Source organism: Rhinoderma darwinii, chromosome 3 (genome assembly GCF_050947455.1).
Source record: "Rhinoderma darwinii isolate aRhiDar2 chromosome 3, aRhiDar2.hap1, whole genome shotgun sequence".
NCBI classification, from domain to species: Eukaryota; Metazoa; Chordata; class Amphibia; order Anura; family Rhinodermatidae; genus Rhinoderma; species Rhinoderma darwinii.
The window spans coordinates 376000755-376026972 of NC_134689.1; the positions used below are offsets into that span (position 1 = coordinate 376000755).

General features: G+C 44.1%; 1 protein-coding gene across 1 annotated transcript in view; it reads left to right on the forward strand.

Moving 5' to 3' along the window:
* RASAL3 (RAS protein activator like 3) overlaps positions 1 to 26218 on the forward strand; it is an 83757-nt gene that overhangs the window by 44329 nt on the left and 13210 nt on the right. Inside the window, exons 5-17 of the mRNA XM_075855392.1 lie at positions 1635 to 1708; positions 2474 to 2594; positions 2753 to 2851; positions 3419 to 3943; positions 4027 to 4171; positions 4829 to 4973; positions 6898 to 7134; positions 8745 to 8946; positions 19959 to 20050; positions 21162 to 21438; positions 22568 to 22684; positions 24091 to 24278; positions 25410 to 25485. Of these exons, the coding sequence (XP_075711507.1) occupies positions 1635 to 1708; positions 2474 to 2594; positions 2753 to 2851; positions 3419 to 3943; positions 4027 to 4171; positions 4829 to 4973; positions 6898 to 7134; positions 8745 to 8946; positions 19959 to 20050; positions 21162 to 21438; positions 22568 to 22684; positions 24091 to 24278; positions 25410 to 25485 (2298 nt within the window). The remainder of the gene's footprint in view (positions 1 to 1634; positions 1709 to 2473; positions 2595 to 2752; positions 2852 to 3418; positions 3944 to 4026; positions 4172 to 4828; positions 4974 to 6897; positions 7135 to 8744; positions 8947 to 19958; positions 20051 to 21161; positions 21439 to 22567; positions 22685 to 24090; positions 24279 to 25409; positions 25486 to 26218) is intronic.

The window sequence follows — 26218 nt, forward strand, 5'->3', positions numbered from 1 at the left end:
CTACCACCAAAAGAGACCTGAAAGGGAAGCAAGATTTTATTACGTTTCATATTTACGGGAAATACCTGTGCGCCCAAGTGACCTCCCCGATGATCACTTAGGCGCGGAAGTTCTCCGGCTGCATTCTTACGCCTAGGACAGGTGTTCACTTGATGCTTGTCATCCCCACAGTAGAAGCAGAGACCATTCTTCCTGCGGAACTCTCTACGTTGTCGGGGGGACACGGAGGCCCTGAGTTGCATAGGTACCTCCGAGTCTTCCGTGGAAGAGCGAAGCAACGGGACCTCGGGAGGCATCATGGGGGAGTCAGAGGGGAAAACACAAAAACGTTCAAGCTGTCGTTCCCTGAGACGTCGGTCAAGTCGTACCGCTAAAGCCATAACCTGGTCTAGGGAGTCAGAAGAGGGATAGCTAACTAGCAGGTCTTTCAGGGCGTTCGACAGACCCAACCTAAACTGGCACCTTAAGGCAGGGTCATTCCACCGAGAAGCTAGGCACTACTTCCTAAAGTCAGAGCAATACTCCTCAACAGGTCTCTTACCCTGACGTAAGGTCACCAGCTGACTCTCAGCAAAGGCAGTCCTGTCAGTCTCGTCATAAATGAGTCCGAGAGCAGAAAATAAACAATCAACGGAGGAAAGTTCAGGGGCGTCAGGAGCCAAGGAGAAGGCCCATTCTTGGGGCCCTTACTGGAGCCGGGACATAATTATACCCACCCGCTGGCTCTCAGAACCTGAGGAATGAGGCTTTAAGCGAAAGTAGAGCCTACAACTCTCCCGAAAGGAGAGAAAAGTCTTCCGGTCCCCTGAGAACCGGTCAGGCAACTTGAGGTGGGGTTCAAGAGGTGAGGTGAGGGGCACTACCATGGTAGCGTCAGGCAGGTTGACCCTCTGAGCCAGGGCCTGGACCTGTAGGGAGAGACCCTGCATTTGCTGAGCCAGGGTCTCAAGGGGGTCCATAGTAGTGTCAGGGAGCAGGGTAGACTAGGTATACGGGCTTGTGATTATGTAATGACGGGGGTAGTGAAACGGACAAGTGAGCCCTAATCTACCCGCCACTCTGCCCCTGCCTACTTGCAACGACCCGCCCTAGGCGACGGGGTACAACTGGGCGGCGGTCCCTATGCTCAGTAAATGCACGAGACAAACAGACAAGGGAACACAAGCAAAGGGAAAGGGGCAGTTGCCCACGGCAACACCGTGAGCAACAAGAGTGGTGAACGAGCCGAGTCAAACCAGGAGTGCACGAGGTACCAAACGCAGAGCAGGAGAGTAGTCAGTAAGCCAGGTTCAGTATGGAGCAGGATCAAATAGTCAGAAGCTGTAGCTGGGCCAGGAAACCACACGAGAGGAATCACAAACAAAGGAGGAACAGGAAAGGCAGGTATAAATAGACAGAGGGCGGGAGCTAGCTCCGTCTGGCCAGGCTGCAATAGGCTCTCCCACTCCTAAGCCTGCCATCCTGAGTGGTGGAAGATGGAGTCAGTCTCAGAGACATAGACTCAGGTGCAGACTGATTACCTATGGGAGTATCCACAGAAGTTGTGCCTGGCAGATCCTTTACAGCTACATACTATAGTACTGTATAAGTCTAAGTTTCCAGTTCTATATAACTGTATGATATGATCATCTTAGGGATTAATTCTGAAGAGGAAAAGAAAGAAGAATAGAAAGAAGACGGGGGCAGCACCACTACAACTGGATGAAAGGTACTTATCTTACATCATTACATCTATAAAGACTCTCTTACCCGAGAGCATTGTGTGCCTACAGGCTATTTAAATAAATGGAATCTGTAGCGGATAAGGCCTATAAGGGAACCTTGTCTTACTGAAACCCTATTAGGCTAATTTGCTCTCCAAATCCTATATATGTAACTGGAAGCTTTTACCCTACAAATACCCAGCACAGTCTTGCTAGGTCTTCCTCACTACCTACCTAAAAAATGTCTTAAAAAGGGACTAAAGGGTTTGTAATATTGATGGCCTTTCATTAGGATCAACCATCAATACTTGATCAGGGGGTTCCGACACCCGGCATCCCCGTTGATCAGTTGGAGGAAGAGGCTGTGGCGCCGGAGCATTTAGACCCCCACCGATCAAATATTGATAGCCTATGCTAAAGATGTATGCTTTGGTGGCATTGGCCAAAAATTCAGTTTACAGAATGATCGCTTTTCCATCAGTGGGACACTAGGCCTTTAGGGGAGAACATTTCTGTATTACAAAATGTGTTGGAACATGTCACAATTTTTTTCCCAGAGTTTGTATGAGTACATGAGCAAATAAACTCCATATAAAATTGAAGGCACACAGAAATACAGTATCGCTCTGTATCCGTTTATAGGTACCATATTACATGGCCAATAATAAGGCCAAGTGCATAGGCCCTTAGGGGAACATGAGAAAAAATTGTTGCTACACTAGCAATAAATGCTGTTATGTCTGTGCTTGGAACCATACAATGTTTTACAGAAGCCTGCAAGGGTCACATGAGTCGCTGAGTTGTGTTGAAATTCTGGACCTTAATAGGGAGAAAGATGTCATTATAAGGACTCTACACAGCAGTATACTTGGAGAGCAGTTCTGCTTTGAGGTAATGAGAAGAAAAATTAATACTGCTGAAGGACACAGTCAATATTATTAGAAGATTCTTCTACCTGTTCAGAACTTCCATATACATATTTGGGCTGAATTGTAGAAGGTCCTCTTGAGTTATGTAACATAGACTCAGTGCATTGCTATTTCTCACAGGTCATCACAGCCTCTGGTAGTCATTGCTTTGGATGTTCCTCAGTTCAAGAGCGAGACCGATGGATTGACAATCTCCGTAGAATTGTACAACCAGACAAGGTGAGAACAATGACATCACATTCATAGTAATTCATCAATATTGTACACCTATCAATCATCCGGTATGTTGTATGGGCAAGCCAATATAGACAAGTCATCTACAGGGTGGGCCATTTATATGGATACACCTAAATAAAATGGGAATGGTTGGTGATATTAACTTCCTGTTTGTGGCACATTAGTATATGGGAGGGGGGAAACTTTTCAAGCTGGGTGTTGACCATGGCGGCCATTTTGAAGTCTGACATTTTGTATCCAACTTTAGTTTTTTCAATGGGAAGAGGGTCATGTGACACATCAAACTTATCGAGAATTTCACAAGAAAAACAATGGCTTGCTTGGTTTTAACGTTACTTTATTCTTTCATGAGTTATTTACAAGTTTCTGACCACTTATAAAATGTGTTCAAAGTGCTGCCCATTGTGTTGGATTGTCAATGCAACCCTCTTCTCCCACTCTTCACACACTGTATATGAGATTTGCAACTCATAGAAGACCATATTATGACATTATGAAACTAAAATATCTGTATGCCTACTTCTTTATATATTTTCTGCACTTGTTCAGGATAATTGTCAACGTGAAGATTCTTCTCTCAGACTCTGGATCCATGAGGCCAAGGGTCTTCCCCTTTCAGGTCTCGGTTCTCGTGCTCGGTACTTTTGTGAAGTCCATCTAGATAGTTGCCTTTATGGACGGACTACAAGTAAGGCAACTGAAGCTGGAGTGGTATTTTGGGGAGAAAGCTTTAACTTGAGGGACCTGCCTTTTTCATCAGGCCATGTTGCTCTTCATCTTCTTCGAGAGGGCAAAGAAGCCACTGGAGTAGGGACTGTTACACTGGCATTGGAAGGAATGAAGGAGGGAGTGGAGAGATGGGTGCCTCTTGGTGGAGATTTAACACTGAGAGTACGAGGCAGGTACAGGAAAATTTGTGTTCTCCCCCTGGTGCAGTATAAGGAATTTGCAGAGTATCTAACCTGGAGATATCTTAAGTTGACCAGCGCAATGGAGCCAATTCTAAGTGCTCGTGAGAAAGAAGAACTTGGGAGGTCAATGATATATGTTCTGCAGAGCACTGGCCAAGCCAAGGTGAGAAGGGAATAGGATTTGACATTATACATCATAGCATTTATCCATTATTACGGTTTCATTTATTTTTTACTATTCTCTAGGAGTTCCTTGTGGAACTTGGCGTAGCTGAGATTTCTCGTTATGATGTTCAAGACTCATTAATATTCCGTGAAAACACTATTCTCACAAAGGCTATTGAGGAGTATATGAAAATCGTGGGACAGACGTATCTTCAGGAGACCCTTGGTGCGTAAACAGGAGATTTCCCATAAAGCTCATACAGTAAACAGTTATCAGCAGTTTTTATAATAGTCTGAGATAAAAGTAGACATCCTGTAGATATTTCATAGGTCCTCAAGTAAATATAGTTTCTCTCTTTAAAGTATACAGAATTCCTTTACAGAGAAGTAACTTGAATCTCCTGGGCTCCAATATTAATTCTTAATGGCCCTCCCCCCATTTGTGCCATTTATAATACTGGTCTTTTAATATGGCAGAGGGGCCTTTAAGCCCTCTTAGGCACCAGAGCCTGGAAGCGTCTGCTAACTGTGGTGCAACCTGAACCTATAAAGCAATACGAAACATTGGTATTGCCAAAGTAAACTAATGCCAGTCTCCATTGCATTGCTACTTTTTCCGTCAACACAAAAGCAACCCCGATTAACTCTATTTTAAGTCAATAGAGTTGGTCAGGCACAGTGGTATCGGTCAAATGACAAATCTGACGAGTCGTGGTTTTCGTTATAAGCTAAATCCAAAATGCAAATGTGAACAAAGCCTAATATGTTTCTTAGTATTTGTAAAATAAAACCCTAAATAATATTACACATAATGTCAAACATTTTATACAAGAAAATTGTAGGCAAGTATGAATAATATGCATAAAACTTTTGTTGTTTTAAGGTCCCTTTATCACTCGCACATACGCCTCAACAGATAGTCATGAGGTCGACCCACAGCGATGTTCCCCAGAAGACCTCCGTGAGAACAGAGGACATTTGTGGAGGAGCTGTGAAGAAGCTATTGAAAGCATTATGCAATCACAAAAGTAAAGTGTCACTGCATAATACCATTCTATATATCTCAAATTTAGTAATCGAATAATTGTAATAATTATCTAACAATCTCACAAGTTTAAAGGCTATGTAAAGCGTTGTAGCTTTTTTTTCTTTCTTTAAATCTATGTATTATGTGCTTAAAAACTATTTTCGAATTTACTTGTATTAAAAATATTATTTACTTTTAGCGATGTAGCTTCTATGTATCCTCTATACATAGAGGCTGCATGGCGCCACCGCGAGACAAATCTGTCAGTCTGCTGGACTTATGTCTCGGCTGACGGTGGCTACTGTGTGTCTATGACACACAGGATAATCCTAATAACGATCACATCTAAGTTCATAAAGGCACACAGGACACTCTGTCAGCTGAGCCAACGGTCCAGCTGACTGACGGATTCGGCCTACAGCGGCGCTATGCAGCTTATATGTATAGTCCACTTGGGTTCCTCCACACCAAACTCGCCACACCATGTCTTGCTGTGTGCACAGGGGCAAACTATTGCCACAGAGTTGGAAGCATGCAAATGTGTAAAATGTCTTTATATGCTGTAGTGTTAACTTTACCCTTCACTGAACAAAAGGGGCATAGCCCAACCCCTAAAAAGCAACCCCAGACCATTATCCCCTCCCCCTTCCACTCTATGCATTCTACGGCACTAAATCATCACCTTAGAGAAGCGGCTGCTCCAGAGTCCAGTGGCGGAATGCTTTATGCCACTCCAGACAACGCTTGTCATTGCACATGTGATCTTTGGCTTGTGGGCGGTTGATTAACCATGGAAACCCATTTCATGCTAATGTCAATTCCAGAGTCAGTTCGGACCTCTCTATGGATTGACCGATGGATTGACATGGCAACCGGGATTATAACAAAGGCTCCCAGGCCTGCCCTGGGTATATGCCTATCATGCATGGCCCAATAGATTGCTTGTCAGCTTTACACAATAATGTAAATAATATTAATTATTCCAAAGCATTATATAAGGGATCAGAAGATCACATTGTGAAGTCCTCTAGTGGGACCAAAAAAAAATAAAAAATGTAATACAGTTAAATAAAGTTTATACCTTTTTTTTTTTTATAAAAGATTACAGTTATAATAAAATAAAACCACTTTTTTTTCAATAAAAAGTGGTCTTATTTAGTAAAAGTGTAAAAAAACACTGAACAATAAATTTAACACATTAATTAAACCACTAGGTGAATGACGTATAAAAAAAACCCCGCAAACAACAGCAACATTCTTTTTTTTCCATAAAATAAAAAATAATAATTCCCATGTACCCCAAAATAGTACCAATGATAACTACACCTCGTCCAACAAAAAAACAAGCCCACATCTGGCTACATTGACGTAGTAAAATATAAAAATCCTATACATATTTGGTATCGCTGTAATCGTACCAACCATTGATGTTATTCTGTTCCCTATTGTCTGGCAACGCTCCTGTCCAATCATTAAAGACATTTTCCCATTATTGTAAGTTATGGCATATTGCTAGAACATGCCATAATTTACTGATTGGTGTAGACCCAACCAATGGTACCCCAACAATCTTTAGAACGAAGGGCCTAGCAGTATTGTATAACCTCCCGTCATATGGATTTCCTTCCCCAAGGCTTGAGTCATATGGTGGGCCCATCCAGGCCTCATGTTCTCTAGAATAACATTGTTGTAATGACAGCAGTCAGATCAGATGGGCATCTCATGACTGCTATCAGGGTTTGGCATACACAACCTCTAGGTCTGAAGTGCACGTACGTGACAGTGTTACAGTGATAAGTCTGTATACCACTGCCTTAGTTCAAGTATGAATGATGGAGGTCCCATCATATTCTTAAGTATTTTGGTCATCTAACTTATCTCTCTCCATGTTTTTTGAATGATAGACCCTTTCTTGTTATGTGCAGGTACTTTCCTCCAGAGCTCCTAGCAGTGTTCTCCAGTTGGCAAGAAAAAGTTGTCATGCGAGGAAGACCAGAATTGGGTTCTCGACTGGTCAGTGCCTGCCTGTTCCTGCGTTTCCTGTGCCCTGCTATTCTTTCCCCAGGACTTTTTCACCTCTCACCTGAACATCCACATCCTCTTGCTGCTCGTGCCTTGACCATGGTAGCCAAAGTTTTACAGAATCTGGCTAATTTTACTAGGTGATAATTCGCCCGTAACCTTGAAATGTTGCATGTGATTTTCTTAATCAATCCAGTTTATTGCAGTGAACACATTCAAGAGGTTGTCTCGACCCTTTCTGTAAAGATCAGATGTTATTGCTGTGGAAATTTCCAGATGGTCATACTTTTCTCCTGCAAAGGCAGCTGCAGGGGGAATTTAATATTACATTTCGGACATTGAAATGAATGGGCAAAGAGTTAATACAGGGCAAGCCAGGTTTGCCAGAGTGGTAGCCGGTATTACTTAGCGGTTCCCCACTTGGGGTCCTAGGCAGAAAACCCCAATCAATGACGCCCTTATGCCCTAACAGGACAGATGGTAGAAGTTGTCTCTATGAGACAACCCCTTTAAAATAGCTCGCATTTCTATGTACATATTCCTCAAAATGAAATCTATATAAAAAGTTGAGTAAATTTGTAAATACATTACATTACTTATCTTGTACTGATCTTGAGTTACAGCCTGTATTATACCCCAGAGCCACATTCATAATTCTGCTGGTCACTCCTAGAACCATCAAAACTGTTGACACATCCCTAGCAGCTTAGCTGAATTGACATAGTGCAATGCTCTCTGCTACATTGCATTCTGGGAATGTTAGCATATAAAGACTATTCTTCCATGCACTGTACAGACCTTGACAAACAACGATTGGTGACAGAAGCTAGCTCAGCCGCATACAGAATTATGAATGCAGCTCTGAATGAGACTAAGAGCTGGCCATGAGACATTCTGTAAAAATCTGTAGAAAATAAGTAAAAATTTTGCAGATTACATGAAAAAATGTATGGGAGTGTAAATGGATTGCGCGGTTTAACAACTGTACAACTTCCTAATATACTTCATGTTTATATTCTTTACTATTTTGAAGATCTCTACTTGCTTTTAGTTGTTTACATCCAGAGGCTGAAAACGTTTAGGCAAATCATGTGTGAGTTAAACTCAGACTCCCGGCACCCGCACCAATCAGCTGTATGAAGGGGCAGCAAGGATAAACGCCGTAACCTCTCTATAGTCTTCCAGGCACAGCGTCGTACACTTCCATAACGGCTATGCCTGGGATTGCACTTTTCTGCAGTCTGATCCCATTCACCTGAATGGGACCAGAACTGCAATCCCAGGCACAGCCGTTCCGGAGAGTTTATGGCACTGTGTCTGGTAAACGGTAAAGAGGTCACGTCGTACTTTGCCGCGGCCCCTTCAGACAGCTGATTGGTGGGGGTGCCGGGAGTTGGACCCCACCAATCTGATATTGATTACCTATCTTAAGGATAGGCCAAATAATATAAGATGTCCAAGAGAACCCCTTGAATTTTGTCATGCACCACCCCCTGGCTCTGGGTTTCTTTAATATGCACAGTAGTAAAATAGAGGTCAATAGTGAAGATGTCCTTTATGGCTCTACCATAGACTTTATATAAATTTTTAGACAAGATCTTGCAAATTCTGAATATGTATGTGTATTTTCATTAGGGCATTATATGATAGCTGATCTATAATATATGGCACTTTTCTTTTAATTATTTATGTTCTGTTGTTGATCCGCCCAATAATTTACTTTGCAACCCTTGATATTGGTGCTCTACAGGTTTGGAGAGAAAGAGGACTACATGTCTTTTATGAATGGCTTCCTGGAGCAGCATTGGGATGAGATGTCTCTCTTCCTGCAAACAGTAACGGATCCCGACAGTGAGGTCGCAGTTACAGGTTATGAGGGCAGTGTCGATCTGGCTTATGAACTTTCTACTCTTCATTATATGCTGTGTGGAATCTTCACTGGCGTCCATCAGGTGGTTATTGAAATCTATTCAGAGTAATTAGGACTTATTATGGCCATAGTTCCACCAGCAGTGCCATGCAGAGCTAATAAAATAGTACATGTATAGTACTGGTATTGAATGCCAATGTAATAGAGCTATACAGTGCCAATACAATTTCCATACAGTACCGGTATAATAGGTCTACACTTAGCTAAAAATGTAGCACCACATATGCCACGATGCCAATATACAATGCATTCGGAAAGTCTTCAGACCCTTTACATTTTTTCACATTATGTTATGTTGAGGCCTTGTGCTAAAATTAAAAAAATCTAGTTTTTCCCTTCATTCTGCACTCAATACCCCATAATGACAAAGTAAAATCAGAATGTTAGTAATCTTTGCAAATTTATTGAAAAGGAAAAACTCAAATATTGCATTGACATAAGTATTCAGACCCTTTACTCAGTACTTAGTTGAAGCCCCTTTGGCAGTGATAACAGCCTCCAGTCTTCTTGTGTATGATGCCACAAGCTTTGCACACCTGGATTTGGGGATTTTCTGCCATTCTTCTCTGCAGATCCTCTCACGCTCTGTCAGGTTGGATGGGGACCGTCGGTGGACAGCCATTTTCACGTATATCTCCAGAGATGTTCGATTGGGTTCAGGTTAGGACTGGGCGATTATGACCTAAATCAAAGTCACGATTAATTGAACATGTAACCATTATTACGATGAATGAACGATTAATTAGGAGACACCCCGTTTTGCATACCCTCCTCCTATTTGCATGCTACGCCATTGAACTAATATTTATCCATTGAGCCTGCTGTACAATACTGTACATAATATACCCCCTGACACTGCCTTCACACAGTATATTGCCCCACAGTGCTCCACACACAGTATAATTCCCCATAGCTCCCCCCACACCTTATACTGCCCCCATAGCTTCCCCCACACATTATAATGACCCCATAGCTGCCTCCACAGTTTAATGCCCTCCACACAATATAACATCCCTATAGCTGCCCTCCACACAATATAACAACCTAATAGCTGCCCTCCACACAGTATATTGCCCCCATAACTGCCCTCCACACAGTATAATGCCCCCATAACTGCCCTCCATACAGTATAGTGCTCCCCATAACTGCCCTCCACACAGTATAATGCCCCCATAACTGTCCTCCATACAGTATAGTGCTCCCCATAACTGCCCTCCATACAGTATAATGCCACCCATAACTGCCCTCCATACAGTATAATGCCCCATAACTGCCCTCCACATAGTATAATGCTCCCCATAAGTGCCCCCACACAGTATAATGCCCCCATAGCTACGCCCACAGTATAATACCCCCATAGCTGCCCTTTACACAGTATAAGGTCCCCCATAGTGCCCCCATTCTGTATAATATCCCACAGCTGCCCCCCCCCACAGTATAATGCCCCCATAGCTGCCCCCCACACAGCCACAATAGTGCCTAATAAAATACATACTCACCTAACCCCGTTCCAACGACGAGTGGTGGAGATCCCTCTGCTCCTCTGGTCTGTTGGCTCAGCGTAGACAGGCGTGATGACATCACTGCCTCGGGCTTGTCTGCGCTGAGGCATGGGCCATAGTGAATGGTAGAGCAGGGACTTTACAGCTCCCTGCTCTACCATTAGATTCAACAGTATCTGCATCCTGAGGGCGGAGATACAGATGAAACTGGGAAAAAATAATTGAAGAAACCGAAATGCACGAGATGATGTTGGTTAATTGTGCTGAATTTCAGTTTCGGTTATTTTTTGATTAATTGCCCAGCACTAGTTCAAGTCAAGGCTCTGACTGGGCCACTCAAGGACATTCATAGAGATGTCCCTGAGTCATTCCTGTGTTGTCTTTGCTGTGTGCTTACGGTCATTGCCTTGCTGGAAGGTGAAACTTCGGCCCAGTCTGAGGTCCAGTAATCTGGACCAGGTTTTCATTAAGAATATCTGTAAAGGATCTGCCAGGCACAGCTTCGGGGTTAACGCCCATAGATAAGCAGTCTGCACCTGCTTCTATGTCTGTGAGACTGACTCCATCTTCCACCACTCAGGGTGGCAGGCTTAGGAGTGGGAGAAACTATCACAGCCTGGCCAGACGGAGCTAGCTCCCGCCCTCTGTCTATTTATACCTGCCTTTCCTGTTCCTCCTTTGCTTGTGATTCTTCTCGTTTGGTTTCCTGGCCTGCTGCAGCTTCTTGTACCATTGTCCTTGCTTCATATTGACCCCGGCTTGCTGACTACTCTCCTGCTCTGCGTTTGGTACCTCGTACACTCCTGGTTTGACTCGGCTTGTTTACTACTCTTCTGCTCTGCGTTTGGCACCTCGTACTCTCCTGGTTTGACTCAGCTTGTTCACTTCTCTTGTTGCTCACGGTGTTGCCATGGGCAACTGCCCCTTTCTCCCCCTAGCTCTGTGTACCCTTGCCTGTTTGTCTGTCGTGCACTTATTGAGCGTAGGGACCGTCGCCCAGTTGTACCCCGTCGCCTAGGGCGGGTCGTTGCAAGTAGGCAGGGACTGAGTGGTGGGTAGATTAGGGCTCACTTGTCTGTCTCCCCACCCCCGTCATTACATAATCACAAGCCCATACCTAGTCTACCCTGGTCCCTGACACCACTATGGACCCCCTTGAGACCCTGGCTCAGCAAATGCAGGGTCTCTCCCTACAGGTCCAGGCCCTGGCTCAGAGGGTCAACCAGCCTGATGCTACCATGGTAGTCCCCCTCACCTCACCTCTTGAACCCCACCTCAAGTTGCCCGACCGGTTCTCAGGGGACCGGAAAACTTTTCTCTCCTTTCGGGAGAGTTGTAGGCTCTATTTTCTTTTAAAGCCCCACTCCTCAGGTTCTGAGAGCCAGCGGGTGGGTATAATTATGTCCCGGCTCCAGGAAGGGCACCAAGAATGGGCCTTCTCCTTGGCTCCTGACGCCCCTGAACTTTCCTCCGTTGATTTTTTCTTTTCTGCTCTCGGACTCATCTATGACGAGACTGACAGGACTGCGTTTGCTGAGAGTCAGCTGGTAAACTTACGTCAGGGTAAGAGACCTGTTGAGGAGTATTGCTCTGACTTTAGGAAGTGGTGCGTAGCTTCTCGGTGGAATGACCCTGCCTTAAGGTGCCAGTTTAGGTTGGGTCTGTCGAACGCCCTGAAAGATCTGCTAGTTAGTTATCCCTCTTCTGACTCCCTAGACCAGGTTATGGCTTTAGCGGTACGACTTGACCGACGTCTCAGGGAACGACGACTTGAACGTCTTGATGTTTTCTCCTCTGACTCCCCCATGATGCCTCCCGAGGTTCCGTTGCTTCGTTCCTCCCCGGAAGACTCGGAGGTACCTATGCAACTCGGGGCCTCCGTGTCCCCCCAACAACGTAGAGATTTCCGCAGGAAGAATAGTCTCTGCTTCTACTGTGGGGATGACAAGCATCAAGTGAACAACTGTCCTAAGCGTAAGAATGCAGCCGGAGAACTTCCGCGCCTAAGTGATCATCGGGGAGGTCACTTGGGCGCACAGGTATTTCCCGTAAATATGAAACGTAATAAAATCTTGCTTCCCTTTCAGGTCTCTTTTGGTGGTAGGTCTGCTACCGGCAGTGCCTTCGTGGATTCAGGGTCTTCTGCTAATATCATGTCTGTGGAATTTGCTATGTCTCTAGCTATGCCTTTGATTGATTTGCCTAAACCTGTCCCGGTAATGGGTATCGACTCCACTCCTCTTGCTAATGGTTATTTTACACAGCATACCCCTGTTTTTGAACTCCTTGTTGGCTCCATGCATTTGGAGCAGTGCTCTGTACTGTTAATGCAGGGATTATCGTCCGATTTGGTTTTAGGCCTTCCCTGGTTGCAGTTGCATAATCCCACGTTTGACTGGAATTCTGGGGACCTTACCAAGTGGGGTAATGAATGCTTGACGTCATGTTTTTCTGTTAAAGAGGCTCTGTCACCAGATTTTGCCACCCCTATCTGCTATTTAAGCAGATCGGCGCTGCAATGTAGATAAGAGTAACGTTTTTATTTTTTAAAAACGAGCATTTTTGGCAAAGTTATGACCATTTTTGTATTTATGCAAATGAGGCTTTCTAAAGTCCAACTGGGCGTGTATTATGTGTGTTACATCTGGGCGTGTTTACTTCTTTTACTAGCTGGGCGTTCTGACGAGAAGTATCATCCACTTCTCTTCAGAACGCCCAGCTTCTGGCAGTGCAGACACAGCGTGTTCTCGAGAGATCACGCTGTGTCGTCACTCACTTCCTGCCCCAGGTCCTGCATCGTGTCGGACGAGCGAGGACACATCGGCACCAGAGGCTACAGTTGATTCTGCAGCAGCATCGGCGTTTGCAGGTAAGTCGATGTAGCTACTTACCTGCAAACGCTGATGCTGCTGCAGAATTAACTGTAGCCTCTGGTGCCGATGTGGCCGACACGATGCAGGACCTGGGGCAGGAAGTGAGTGACGTCACAGCGTGATCTCTCGAGAACATGCTGTGTGTCTGCACTGCCAGAAGCTGGGTGTTAACGAACAGAAGTGGATGATGCTGATTCGTCAGCATCATACACTCCCATTCCTAACGCCCAGCTAGTTAAAGAAGTAAAAACGCCCTGATGTACACACATAATACACGCCCAGTTGTACTTTTACTGTAAACACGCCCAGTTGTACTTTTGCAAACCTCATTTGCATAAATACAAAAATGGTCATAACTTGGCCAAAAATGCTCGTTTTTAAAAAATAAAAACGTTACTGTAATCTACATTGCAGCGCCGATCTGCTGCAATAGCAGATAGGGGTTGCAAAATCTGGTGACAGAGCCTCTTTAATTCTATTTCTCCCCCTGAGGTGGTGAACACGCTACCTGAGTTTGTTCAGGACTTTGCCAATGTTTTCTATAAGGAGGCCTCCGAAGTGTTACCTCCTCATAGAGAATATGATTGCGCAATCAATTTGGTACCAGGAGCTAAGCTCCCTAAGGGTAGGATATTTAATCTCTCTTGTCCCGAACGTGAAGCCATGAGAGAGTATATCCAGGAATGCCTGGCCAAGGGTTACATTCGCCCCTCTACTTCTCCGGTAGGTGCTGGCTTCTTCTTCGTAGGGAAGAAGGATGGTGATCTTAGGCCATGCATTGACTACCATAACTTGAATAAGGTCACTGTAAGGAACCAGTATCCCCTTCCTTTGATTCCTGATCTCTTTAATCAGGTTCAGGGGGCCCAATGGTTCTCTAAGTTTGATCTACGGGGGGCGTATAACCTTAACCGCATCAAAGAGGGGGATGAGTGGAAGACTGCGTTTAACACGCCCGAAGGTCATTTCGAATACCTCGTCATGCCCTTTGGGTTGTGTAATGCTCCCGCGGTCTTCCAGAATTTCATAAATGAGATTTTAAGAGATTACCTGGGGGTATTTCTTGTAGTGTACCTTGATGACATACTTGTGTTTTCCAAGGACTGGTCCTCCCACATTGAGCATGTCAGGAAGGTGCTCCAGGTCCTTCGGGAAAACAAACTGTTTGCGAAGACCGAAAAATTTGTGTTTGGGGTGCAGGAGATACAATTTTTGGGTCAAATCCTCACTCCTCATGAATTCCGCATGGACCCCGCCAAGGTCCAGGCTGTGGCGGAATGGGTCCAACCTGCCTCCCTGAAGGCGTTACAGTGCTTCTTGGGATTCGCTAATTATTACAGGAGATTTATTGCTAACTTCTCGATCATCGCTAAGCCTTTTACGGACCTCACTCGCAAAGGTTCTGATGTCCTCCACTGGCCTCCTGAGGCTGTCCAGGCTTTTGAGGTCCTTAAGAAGTGCTTTATCTCGGCCCCGGTGCTGGTCCAGCCCAACCAAATGGAGCCATTTATCGTGGAGGTTGACGCGTCCGAGGTGGGAGTGGGGGCTGTCTTGTCCCAGGGTACCAGGTCCCTCACCCATCTCCGTCCCTGTGCCTACTTCTCCAGGAAGTTTTCGCCCACTGAGAGTAACTATGATATTGGAAACCGCGAACTCTTAGCCATTAAATGGGCATTTGAAGAGTGGCGCCACTTCCTGGAGGGGACTAGGCACCAGGTAACGGTCCTTACCGAACACAAGAATCTGGTTTTCCTAGAATCTGCCCGGAGGCTAAACCTGAGACAAGCTCGTTGGGCGTTATTTTTTACCAGATTCAACTTTGGGGTTACCTATAGGGCTGGGTCTAAAAATGTTAAGGCTGATGCACTGTCATGTAGCTTCATGGCCAGCCCTCCTTCGGAGGAAGATCCTGCTTGTATTTTGCCTCCAGGTATAATCATTTCCGCTATTGATTCTGATTTAGTCTCTGAAATTGCGGCTGATCAAGGTTCAGCTCCCGGGAGCCTTCCTGAGAACAAGCTGTTTGTTCCCCTGCAATTCCGGCTAAGGGTACCAAGCATCCTGGGTACCAAGCACCTCATTGCCAGAAACTATTGGTGGCCTGGGTTGCCTAAAGACGTTAAGGCCTACGTCGCCGCTTGTGAAGTTTGTGCTAGGTCCAAGACTCCCAGGTCCCGACCAGCGGGCTTACTATGTTCTTTGCCCATTCCCCAGAAACCTTGGACCCATGTCTCCATGGATTTTATCACCGATTTGCCTCCATCTCAAGGCAAGTCGGTGGTGTGGGTTGTAGTAGACCGCTTCAGTAAGATGTGCCACTTTGTGCCCCTCAAGAAACTACCCAATGCTAAGACGTTAGCTAGCTTGTTTGTCAAACACATCCTGCGTCTCCTTGGGGTCCCTGTCAATATTGTTTCTGATAGAGGGGTACAATTTGTTTCATTGTTTTGGAGAGCCTTCTGTATAAAGTTGGAGATTGATCTGTCCTTCTCCTCTGCCTTCCATCCTGAAACTAATGGCCAAACTGAGAGGACTAATCAGTCTCTAGAACAATATTTAAGGTGTTTTATCTCTGACTGTCAATATGATTGGGTCTCATTCATTCCCCTCGCCGAATTTTCCCTTAATAACCGGGTCAGTAACTCGTCAGGGGTCTCCCCCTTTTTCTGTAATTTTGGATTTAATCCACGGTTCTCTTCCGTTTCACCTGGCAGTTCCAACAATCCCGAGGTAGAGGTCGTTCATCGAGAACTGTGCACAGTCTGGGCTCAGGTTCAGAAGAACCTAGAGGCATCCCAGAGCATACAAAAAACTCAGGCAGATAGAAAACGTTCTGCTAACCCCTTGTTTATGGTCGGGGATCTGGTGTGGCTATCGTTTAAAAATTTGCGCCTTAAGGTCCCGTCCAAGAAGTTTGCTCCCCGGTTTATAGGGCCGTACAAGGTCATTGAAGTCCTCAATCCTGTCTCCTTCCGACTGGAGTTGCCCCCATCTTTTCGAGTACACGACGTGTTCCATGCCTCCCTCCTTAAACGCTGCTCCCCGTCCTTTTCTCCCTCGAGGAAACCTCCGGTCCCTGTTCTCACCCCTGAGGGGGCAGAATTCGAGGTGGCCAAGATTGTGGACAGCAGGATGGTCCAAGGCTCCCTCCAGTACCTGGTCCATTGGAGAGGATACGGGCCTGAGGAGAGGACTTGGGTACCCGCCCGGGATGTTCACGCTGGGGTATTGCTCAGGAGGTTCCATCTTCGCTTCCCCAATAAGCCAGGTCCACCTAGAAAGGGTCCAGTGGCCCCTCTTAAAAGGGGGGGGTACTGTAAAGGATCTGCCAGACACAGCTTCTGTGTCGACGCCCGTGGGTAATCAGTCTGCACCTGCTCCTAAGTCTGAGAGAGTGACCCGATCTTCTACCAGTCAGGCTGGGAGGCTGAGGAGTGGGAGAGCCTATCACAGCCTTGCCAGACGGTGCTAGCTCCCGCCCTCTGTCTATTAATACCTGCCTTTCCTGTTCCTCCTTTGCTTGTGACTCTTCTCGTTTGGTTTTCTGGCCCTGCTGCAGCTTCTTGTACCATTGTTCTTGCTTCATATTGACCCCGGCTTGCTGACTACTCTCCTGCTCTGCGTTTGGTACCTCGTACACTCCTGGTTTGACTCGGCTTGTTTACTACTCTTCTGCTATGCGTTTGGCACCTCGTACTCTCCTGGTTTGACTCGGCTTGTTCACTTCTCTTGTTGCTCACGGTGTTGCCGTGGGCAACTGCCCCTTTCTCCCCCTAGCTCTGTGTACCCTTGTCTGTTTGTCTGTCGTGCACTTATTGCGCGTAGGGACCGTCGCCCAGTTGTACCCCGTCGCCTAGGGCGAGTCGTTGCAAGTAGGCAGGGACTGAGTGGTGGGTAGATTAGGGCTCACTTGTCTGTCTCCCCACCCCCGTCATTACAATATCTTTGTACTTTGCTCCATTCATCTTTCCCTCAACCTTGACCAGTCTCCCTGTCCCAGCCGCATAAAAACACCCCCACAACATGATGCTGTCACCACCATCCTTCACTGTAGGGATGGTATTGGACAGGTGATGAGCAGTACATTCCCTAGAGACATGAAGAGGCCAAAAAGTTCAATCTTAGTTTCATCAGACCACATAATCTTGTTTCTCACAGTCTGAGAGTCATTTAGGTGCTTTTTTTGCAGACTCCAGGCGGGCTTTCATGTGTCTTTTACTGAGAGGAGGCTTCTTCCTGGCCACTCTGCCATAAAGCCCAGATTGGTGGAGTGCTGCAGTGATGGTTGACTTTCTGGAAGCGTCTCCCATCTGCACACAGGATCTTTTGAGCTCAGCCAGAGTGCCCATTGGGTTATTGGTCACCTCTCTTACCAAGGCCCTTCTCCCCCAGATTACTTAGTTTCGTGGGGCAGCCAGCTCTTGGAAGAGTCCTGGTTGTTCCAAACTTCTTCCATTTCAGAATAATGGAGGCCACTCTGCTCTTGGGAACTTTCAATGCAGCAGAATTTTTTTGTACCCTTCTCCAGATCAGTGCCTCCACACAATCCTTTTTCTGAGCTCTACAGGCAGTTCTTTCCTCCTCATGGCTTGGTTTTTGCTCTGATATGCATTGTCGGCTGTGAGACCTTATATATACAGGGGTGTGTATTTCCAAATCATGTCTTATCAAATGAATTTACCACAGGTGGACCCCAATTAAGGTGTAGAAACATTTCAAAGACTATCTAGAGAAATGGGAGGCCTCCAGAGCTAAATTTCATGTGTCATAGCAAAGGGTCTGAATACTTATGTCCATGCGAAATTTGAGTTTTTAATTTTTAATAAATTTGCAAAACTTTCTAAAATTCTGTTTTCACTTTGTCATTATGGGGTATTGACTACAGAATGATGAGGAAAAACGTAAATTTTTTTTATTTTAGCACAAGGCCTCAACATAACAAAATGTGAAAAAAGTGAAAGGGTCTGAAGACTTTCCGAATGCACTGTAAGGGTATGTTCACACGACAGCGCAAAATATGTCTGAAATGACGGAGCTGTTTTCAGGAGAAAACAGCTCCTGAATTTCAGAAGTTTTTGTAAGTACTCACGTTTTTTACGGCGTCTTTTACGGACGTAATTGGAGCTGGTTTTCATTGGAGTCAATGAAAAATGGCTCCAAATACGTCCCAAGAAGTGTCCTGCACTTCTTTGACGCGGGCGTAATTTTACGCTCCATCTTTTGACAGCAATGCGTAAAATTACACCTCGTCTGCAAAGAACATCGTAAAACCCATTGCAGGCAATGGGCAGATGTTTGCAGACGTATTGGAGCCATCTTTTCAGGCGTAATTCGAGGCGTAAAACACCTCCATTACGTCTGAAAATAGGTAGTGTGCACATACCCTTAGTGTCGCAGAGTGCATACAGGATATACTTGTATCAATATTACTATGTGCATAAGACTAGGTCTATACATGTACAAACTATAAACAAGTTTTGATCATTGAGGGGTGTCAGTGCTCAGACCCCTAGAGATCCAAATTTCTGACATGTCACTATGACATATCAAAAGTTTGTTGAACATTTAGTTAGGTGAGAGGAAGACAAATCAAGCATTTATATCTATGTTACTGGTGGTAAACAGTGAAACTACCTTTTTGAGAAGATCACCCTGCATTTAGACCAAATTTTTCTGTCCCAGATTTCGAAATAATTTTTTCACTGCAATTTTGGGTGGTCGTCCTTAAGAGGTTATACTGTATTTTCTAGTGATTCTTTTTGGAGGTAATGCTGTATAATAAGTAACATTTATTTATAAAAACTTAAAACAATATAGTCGCCTATTTTCAACTTAAAATATTTGCTGATTCGTGTGAACAACATCTTTATCTCATTGCATATATTTTGGTGATAGCTTCACAATGATTTAGGCCGCTTTTACATGAACATAATTTAGGTGCTGTTTTGCGTCCATATTTCGCATCTAACACCTGGACCTCTTGTAGTTCATCGGAATCGAAGTTAAGGCACCATAGACCTTTTGAACTCTACTCACCCCTTGCTGGCCGCTGCTGTCAAAAGTTCATTGCCGTTATCCCCTCTCCTAAACTGCTCCTCCCACCGTCAATAACGGTCTGCAAACATTTTGCGCCTTTTATGGTAACAATCCGGCAGTCTCGTTCGTTCCTCTTCTTATGCCCACCCACCGCTGAAAACCGGCCTGTCCTGAATGCCAAAATCTCGTTTGAGGTAGTGCACATGCGCCCATTATGTATGGTCTGATACCCTTCCCGGCTTCGTCCAGGCCTCAAATCTAGTTAGTGCGTATGCGCCGCTATGGTGTCACGTTGTGCGCACGCACCAAGACAGGACATTGATGCGCAAGCGCGGGATTTCATGTGTGCTGGGCAAAGACGTGGAGCTGTCAATCAAAAGTAAGGAGGCGGGGTTAACTCGGAAAGGCTTGAGGAATGAAGATATGATTTTTATGCTCATTAGCATACGGCACAGAAACACTAAAAAAAATGGAATACTAAAGCTACAAAGCCTACTTAAAAGATAATTATAGGTTACCTAAAGATAATTTTTCACCCACTACCTCCAGATATTACTGGATTAATAGGTGAAATGCTGGTGAATGGTTCCCTTTAAATAATATGTTTCTACTTATTTCCATAGCAAACTAAAGACCATCTGGAGCCATTGCCCACAATTCTTAAAGCCTTGGCTGAGGGTTTGCCTGTGCCTGAATGCACCACCCAGCATCCAAGGTAAAATTGTAGTCATTGGGAATGTCAACCTTGCAACTCATGCCCAACATAAAGAAACAAGACATTGCATAATCACACCAGGATCGATTTTAGGGCTTGTCCACACACAACGGAATTGCTGCAGAAAATTTCTGCAGCAATTCCGTTGAAAGTCGCAGACTTTCCACTGCTGCAAAAACACACCATTTCCTGCGTTTTTTACAGCAGAAAATGGTGCGTAATTTTGCTGTGTTTTTCACAATGCAAGGAGATGGTGACATCTCCTCTGAAAAACGCAGCAATTCTATCCACTTTCCGCAGCAGGAATTGTCATGCTGTTGGAAAATACGCACCGCAGGTGAATTTCTACACAGTATATTTTTGCAGCCTGTGGCTGAGATTTGTTAAATCTCATCCACTTTGCTGCTACTGTATTCTACTGCGTTTTTTCCGTCCGCAATTCCGGATTGAAAAAACGCAGCAATTCCGCAGCCTTTGCTCTGAAATTGTTAGCCATCAGCAGACAACTGCAGGCAACTGTCAGGTCAGTGCTCCTTAACTTCAGGTGATAGATTTCTATGGGGAGCAGATGTCTTAATGCTTTGGACATGTGTAGTGTGTTTTTCAATGTGGAAATACCAAACTATGCTATTGACCTGCAATAATGAGCTGTGGATGTCTAGATCCATAGAGGTCAATGTCTTCCTTTATGGGAGTGTTTCTGGTCAAACGGTGGCCCGCACCTGGCCCGTTGTTGTTTCAAACAACGGTCGTGTGAATGGCCCCATTGAAATACATGGGTCGGTGAGACAGCCATTGTTTTAACATGATACACGCTCATCTGAATGAGTTTTTAGGTAGTAGGTTAGTGAGCTCAAGTGTTGACTTATCTTTAAAGAAACAATATTGACAGGCTGAAATATCCAGTTGAGCTTTTCTATATTTCCCTCAAAATGAATTCATCGGGGCTGCCGTTTGTCACCCATAAATATAAATTGTCCCCTTATCTTACCCAGATTAGACAACAGGCATCTAACGCCTATAGTTACCTCTAGTTGAATAGTCATTTAATAGTAATTAACTGTAATTATATTCTCTAACCATCTCACAATGCCATCTAATGTTTCTACAGTCCGGATGAGAGTGAAGAACTTGAAATCATGTTTCCAAGAGATATGCGCAATCTACGCCCACTTGTAAAAAAGAGCCAGTCACTGAGCAGTCTCCTTAAGGAAAGGCTAGTCACACCTTCAAAGATGGAGGACAGGGAGAAAAGGAGCAGGCGTCATATAACTCGGACACAGAGTGTTCCGGCTCAGACCAGACCAGGTAGAGAACGTAGGACTAGAAATGATGTTTCTTCCGTGGCTACGAAAGAAGAAGAGGAGAGTGGAGGTGCAGGCTTGACGGTATGAACATGAGTTATGCCAAATATATTCATGCTAATGTAAAGGAGTTGTTTCCAAAAATAATTCTTATCACAAGTTTACAAGACTTTGCAGAAAAGTAAAAATGGTGCGGTATGGGTATGACCGTTGGGACCAGCTGGGAGCCAAAAAACTGTTGGTTTTTAGCTCTGGAAGTTAATTATGTGATGGCCATGTATGAATGGCCCTTCTCTATTGAATAAATGGAAGTTACAGGAACCTATTAGTAGCATTATCCATAGGTTTTCATATCTCTACTGGGGGTCGGAAGTGGGAAAAGATCGATGGTTTTGTTTCCAAAAACATGCACTCACAAACATTGTCTGTAAGTACCATGTCAACAATAAGGCTTCGTTCACATCTGTGCTAGGGCTCCGTTCCAAAGTTCTGTAGGAGCTTTCCGTCGGAACGGAGCACTGACAGACCCAAACGGAAACCATAGGTTTCTATCACAATTATTTCAATGGTGATGGATCTGGTGCCAACGGAATCACTAGCGTAGTGGACTGCGCTATTCATTCAGTCAAAACGAAAGAACCCTTGCACAACTGGAGACAAACGGAAACCATTGGCACCGGATCCGTCACCATTGAAATCAATGGTGAGGAAAAAGGAAACCTATGGTATCTGTTTGTGTCTGTCAGGGCTCCATCCTGACAGAAAGCTCCGACAGAACGTCGGAACGGAGCCCTAGTGTAGATGTGAACGAAGCCTAACACCTACGTACCGTAGCTCTCATCTTAAATATATGTCAACAAAAATATATGTATTAACTTATCCTGCATCAATATGGAAAACCAAGCTACTAGGCAAGATAAAATATCTTACATATCATATTCAAAACTAACTTGAATAGTGAATCTGAGTCCTTGTTTGGAAATCTGGGTAGATTTGCTCCCAAATTAACTCACGACCCAACAATGTTGCATCTGTATACTGGAACCACATTTTCTCCACTCAAATGGTCCGGGTTTTAACCTTAGAACATAAGAGTGATACTGACAATGCTTATGTGGTTTGTATCATCTACTGCGAATAATAAAATCCTTTAAACTTCTTTATTCCTACAGTGATTGGTATATACTGAATTTTGTTATTTTATGTGGTACAGAATTCAACACGACCAAGGCAATCATCCACTCTACCCAGACGGAAGTCAACGGTACCATGGTGCAGGAATGAGGATTTATATTTTGTGAAGCAAAAAACTGAAATTGAAGAGAGCCAGGTAATCTGTCAAATAACAAAATAAGTTATAAAAGATGACCACAAAATAATTCTACAAATAATACTTCTATACTTTTGGTATCCTTTTAAAGGGCATGGCTAGATTTAAAGTACATCTCTGCTTCATTATAAAGTGCAAAAAAATATATAATTCCTCTTGGTCTCTCATAGTATCCATAAACCTAGCAGAGATGGAAAAAAACAGCAGTCAATATATTTTCAGCCAATGCCATAGAGCTGCTATAAATAGTGTAACACTGTGTGTATTAGACTATAAGCCCAAGAGCGTACTTGTATGCCGGTCCCAGACTATCGTAGTGGAAACTTATGTGATGTCTCAGGGGCGATGATGCAGAGTAGCACAAAGTAGCAAACTTCAGCGTCACAGTGCAGACTTGTCGGAGAAAGAGTTGCACTCCAGCGCAGGAGAAGTTTGGCAGTAGGCAAAGATGATAAATGACTGAGTCTATTATTTAGTTGGTGCAGGCTAAACTGAGGTGCGGAGTCCAAGGAATCCCCTGTTGCTTGCTCTTAACCCCTTACCGCATTTTGCCGTTAGGATTCCCAGGTTGTGGTCCCCAGAATAGTCACCTATAGATGGTCGGGCTACAGATGGAGCGCTATATGGTCAGTACCGTGGTCAAGCAGATCTAGGTTGGTAACCGGCAGGTCAGGTCCAGTGGTCAGTATTCAGAGACAAGTTCAGGGATATACAAGGGGTCAGTACACAGATGATTTGGATCAAGTGAAGTCAAGATGAAACCTTGTCAAATACAAGGAATCACAGGAAAAATGACAGGAAACTGCCGGGCAGATGGAGCTCTGCGGTGGGGATTGCGATCCCAGACATGTAGAGATGTAGGAATGCTGTAAATTAGCCAAATGTCAGCTTTCTTCATCTTACACTTCATGATAGAATCTCTTTAAATTATGGGAATTTAATCCTGACCACATTTTTTTGTAAAATACCCCTTGAGCTAAAATAAGCCCAAGGCAGCTGATTCTTACACCTGAGTTTTTTTAAGTCTATTCAAGCCATAATAGACCAAAGATCTATACTAATTAAAAAGTTGTAAATTAAGGTGTGTTAGTAGTATACCTCCCAAGTCATACTCACAGGGGTCCTAGACGATGAGTTATGGGGATTTGTTTTTTAAGGCCTTTACACTAGAGAGCTATTAGTCAACAGTCACAGACTCCAAACACTGGAGAGTAAAAAAAAATCCCTTATTGAGTCCTTAAACCAGAAAGTCTCTACCTCCGACCCTCAGCTCAGTAGCTGGTTGTCGGAACATCTTACATGACCTCTGAAATCACAACAGATAACATAGTGAAGGGTGATCTGACTATTTTCTGTTCTATATATGGAATCTGATGCAAAGTTACAAAAAATTCTGATATCATCAGGAGCTGGACCTGGAGGAGATTAGGGGACAAATATCGGAAAACCAGGACAAACAAAAGGATCTGGAGGGACAAATGCTCAAAATGGCGGAGAAGATGCAGGAAACGCTAGACCAGTTGGCAAAAATGGAGGAAATACACAAGACATTACAATCTGAGATGACAACCCATATGACGCAAATGCAAAGCAGGTAATAAACAAAAACATTAGAAAATTTGAACTTGACAAAGGTGCGATTCAGACATGTTAATCACATTGGTGAGTTTCCAGTAGTGGGGACTGTCATTGTTCTCCAGAATGAATGGTTCTGCGGAGTTGGTTTTCATGTAGAAATAATGTGACCTCCCTACTATGGAAATCAATGTGAGTTACGAAAACTGATGAGTGTGTGTGGTTTCCCATAACTCCCATTGGTTCCAATGATCAGGATGCTCTGCATTCATATTACTCTTAAAATCTGCAATGGATCCATTTATTCTAGGCAACATTGGGGGAATCACCAATGTGATCCATTTCGGAAGGTCTATTATGGGAATACCCCTTTAATTGCTTATCTGGAATTTGAAAAGAGCACAGGCATGATAACTGAATATGATTGCTTTGCTATGTGCAAGATTGACACTTTTTGTTAGAACAGTTTTCATGCATGATGTAGGGCGCGTCCACATTAATGTCCAAAAAAAATCTATCTTGAATGGGAGTATTTAGGATATGGATACTGTGGAAAGTGCTTTGGATTTACATACAAGGGCATATTTATCATATAAGATGCGGCAGAAAAGTGGGGTAACATGCATTGGAAAAATGGCACACGTGAATAGTGCCATATAATGAAATACTTTTATACAGTCATGCACATAGGTGAAGTAAAAGTTGGAAACCTATGTCAATCATTTCACCGATGCCACTAATTTCTCTGGCTGATTATAATGGCAGATCAAAACTTCAGCTCTAACATCCTTCGCACTGTTCTAAAGAAGAACGGCTCTGTATATTTTCTTTACTATGGGCAGATTTTCTATTACAGAGCCGTATATCCATTATATCAAACAATGGAGGCTGTGATGCGGTGCAGGAAGGTACATTTTCACAGATTTACTAAAGCGCACATGTAGCACAGAGTGTATGGGTTTATCTATCATCTATCTTAGCTAAAGAAACCATGTAGAAAAATATAAAAACCAGCTAAAGAAAAAGCTTGGGATTTGTAAAAAAAAAAAAACAACCAAAAACACAAAAGTAGATCTGCAATACGTTTTAGCTGGGCTGCTAGAGGTGTTATTGACCATTAATGTACGTCATTTTTGGAATTTTATATCAGGTTTGATGCCTTAGAAAAGGAATGTACTACAGAGAAGACACAAAGAGAGAAGAATGAAGGGAAGATTGCAATACTGGTAAGGTCTCACACAATAGAAATGGCACATTAAAAGCATGCTGGTTCATGCCACTACTGGCATCCGATCCCTCTACCGGTGTTTACCAAAACTTCACGTTGACAATTAGGGTATGTGCACACGATAACTGCAATTACGTCTGAAATTACGGAGCTGTTTTCAGGAGAAAACAGCTCCTGAATTTCAGACGTAATTGTATGTACTCGCGTTTTGCGGGGCGTCTTTTACGGACGTAATTTGGAGCTGTTCTTCATTGGAGTCAATGAAAAATGGCTCCAATTACGTCCCAAGAAGTGTCCTGCACTTCTTTTGATGAGGCTGTAATTTTACGCGCCGTCTTTTGACAGCGACGCGTAAAATGACAGGTCGTCGGCACAGTACATTGTAAAGCCCATTGAAAGTAATGGGCAGATGTTTGCCGACGTATTGGAGCCGGTTTTTCAGACGTAATTCGAGGCGTGAAACGCCTCCATTACGTCTGAAAATAGGTTGTATGAACCCAGCCTTATGCAGGAGGATGGCAGCCCCTCAGGTAGGTTTCTTTCCCCGTTGTTTATTACAATGCCTGTGGAGAGGTAGAGCCCCATGGTTCACACCACTCATTATTAAAGGCCCTTTTACAATTATTGGGCAAACGAGCATTCACAGATCGCTTGGTCCTGATCATTGCCCTGTGTAAACAGGACAACCATCAGCTGATGAACGAGCAAATGCTCATCATCGGCTGATTATA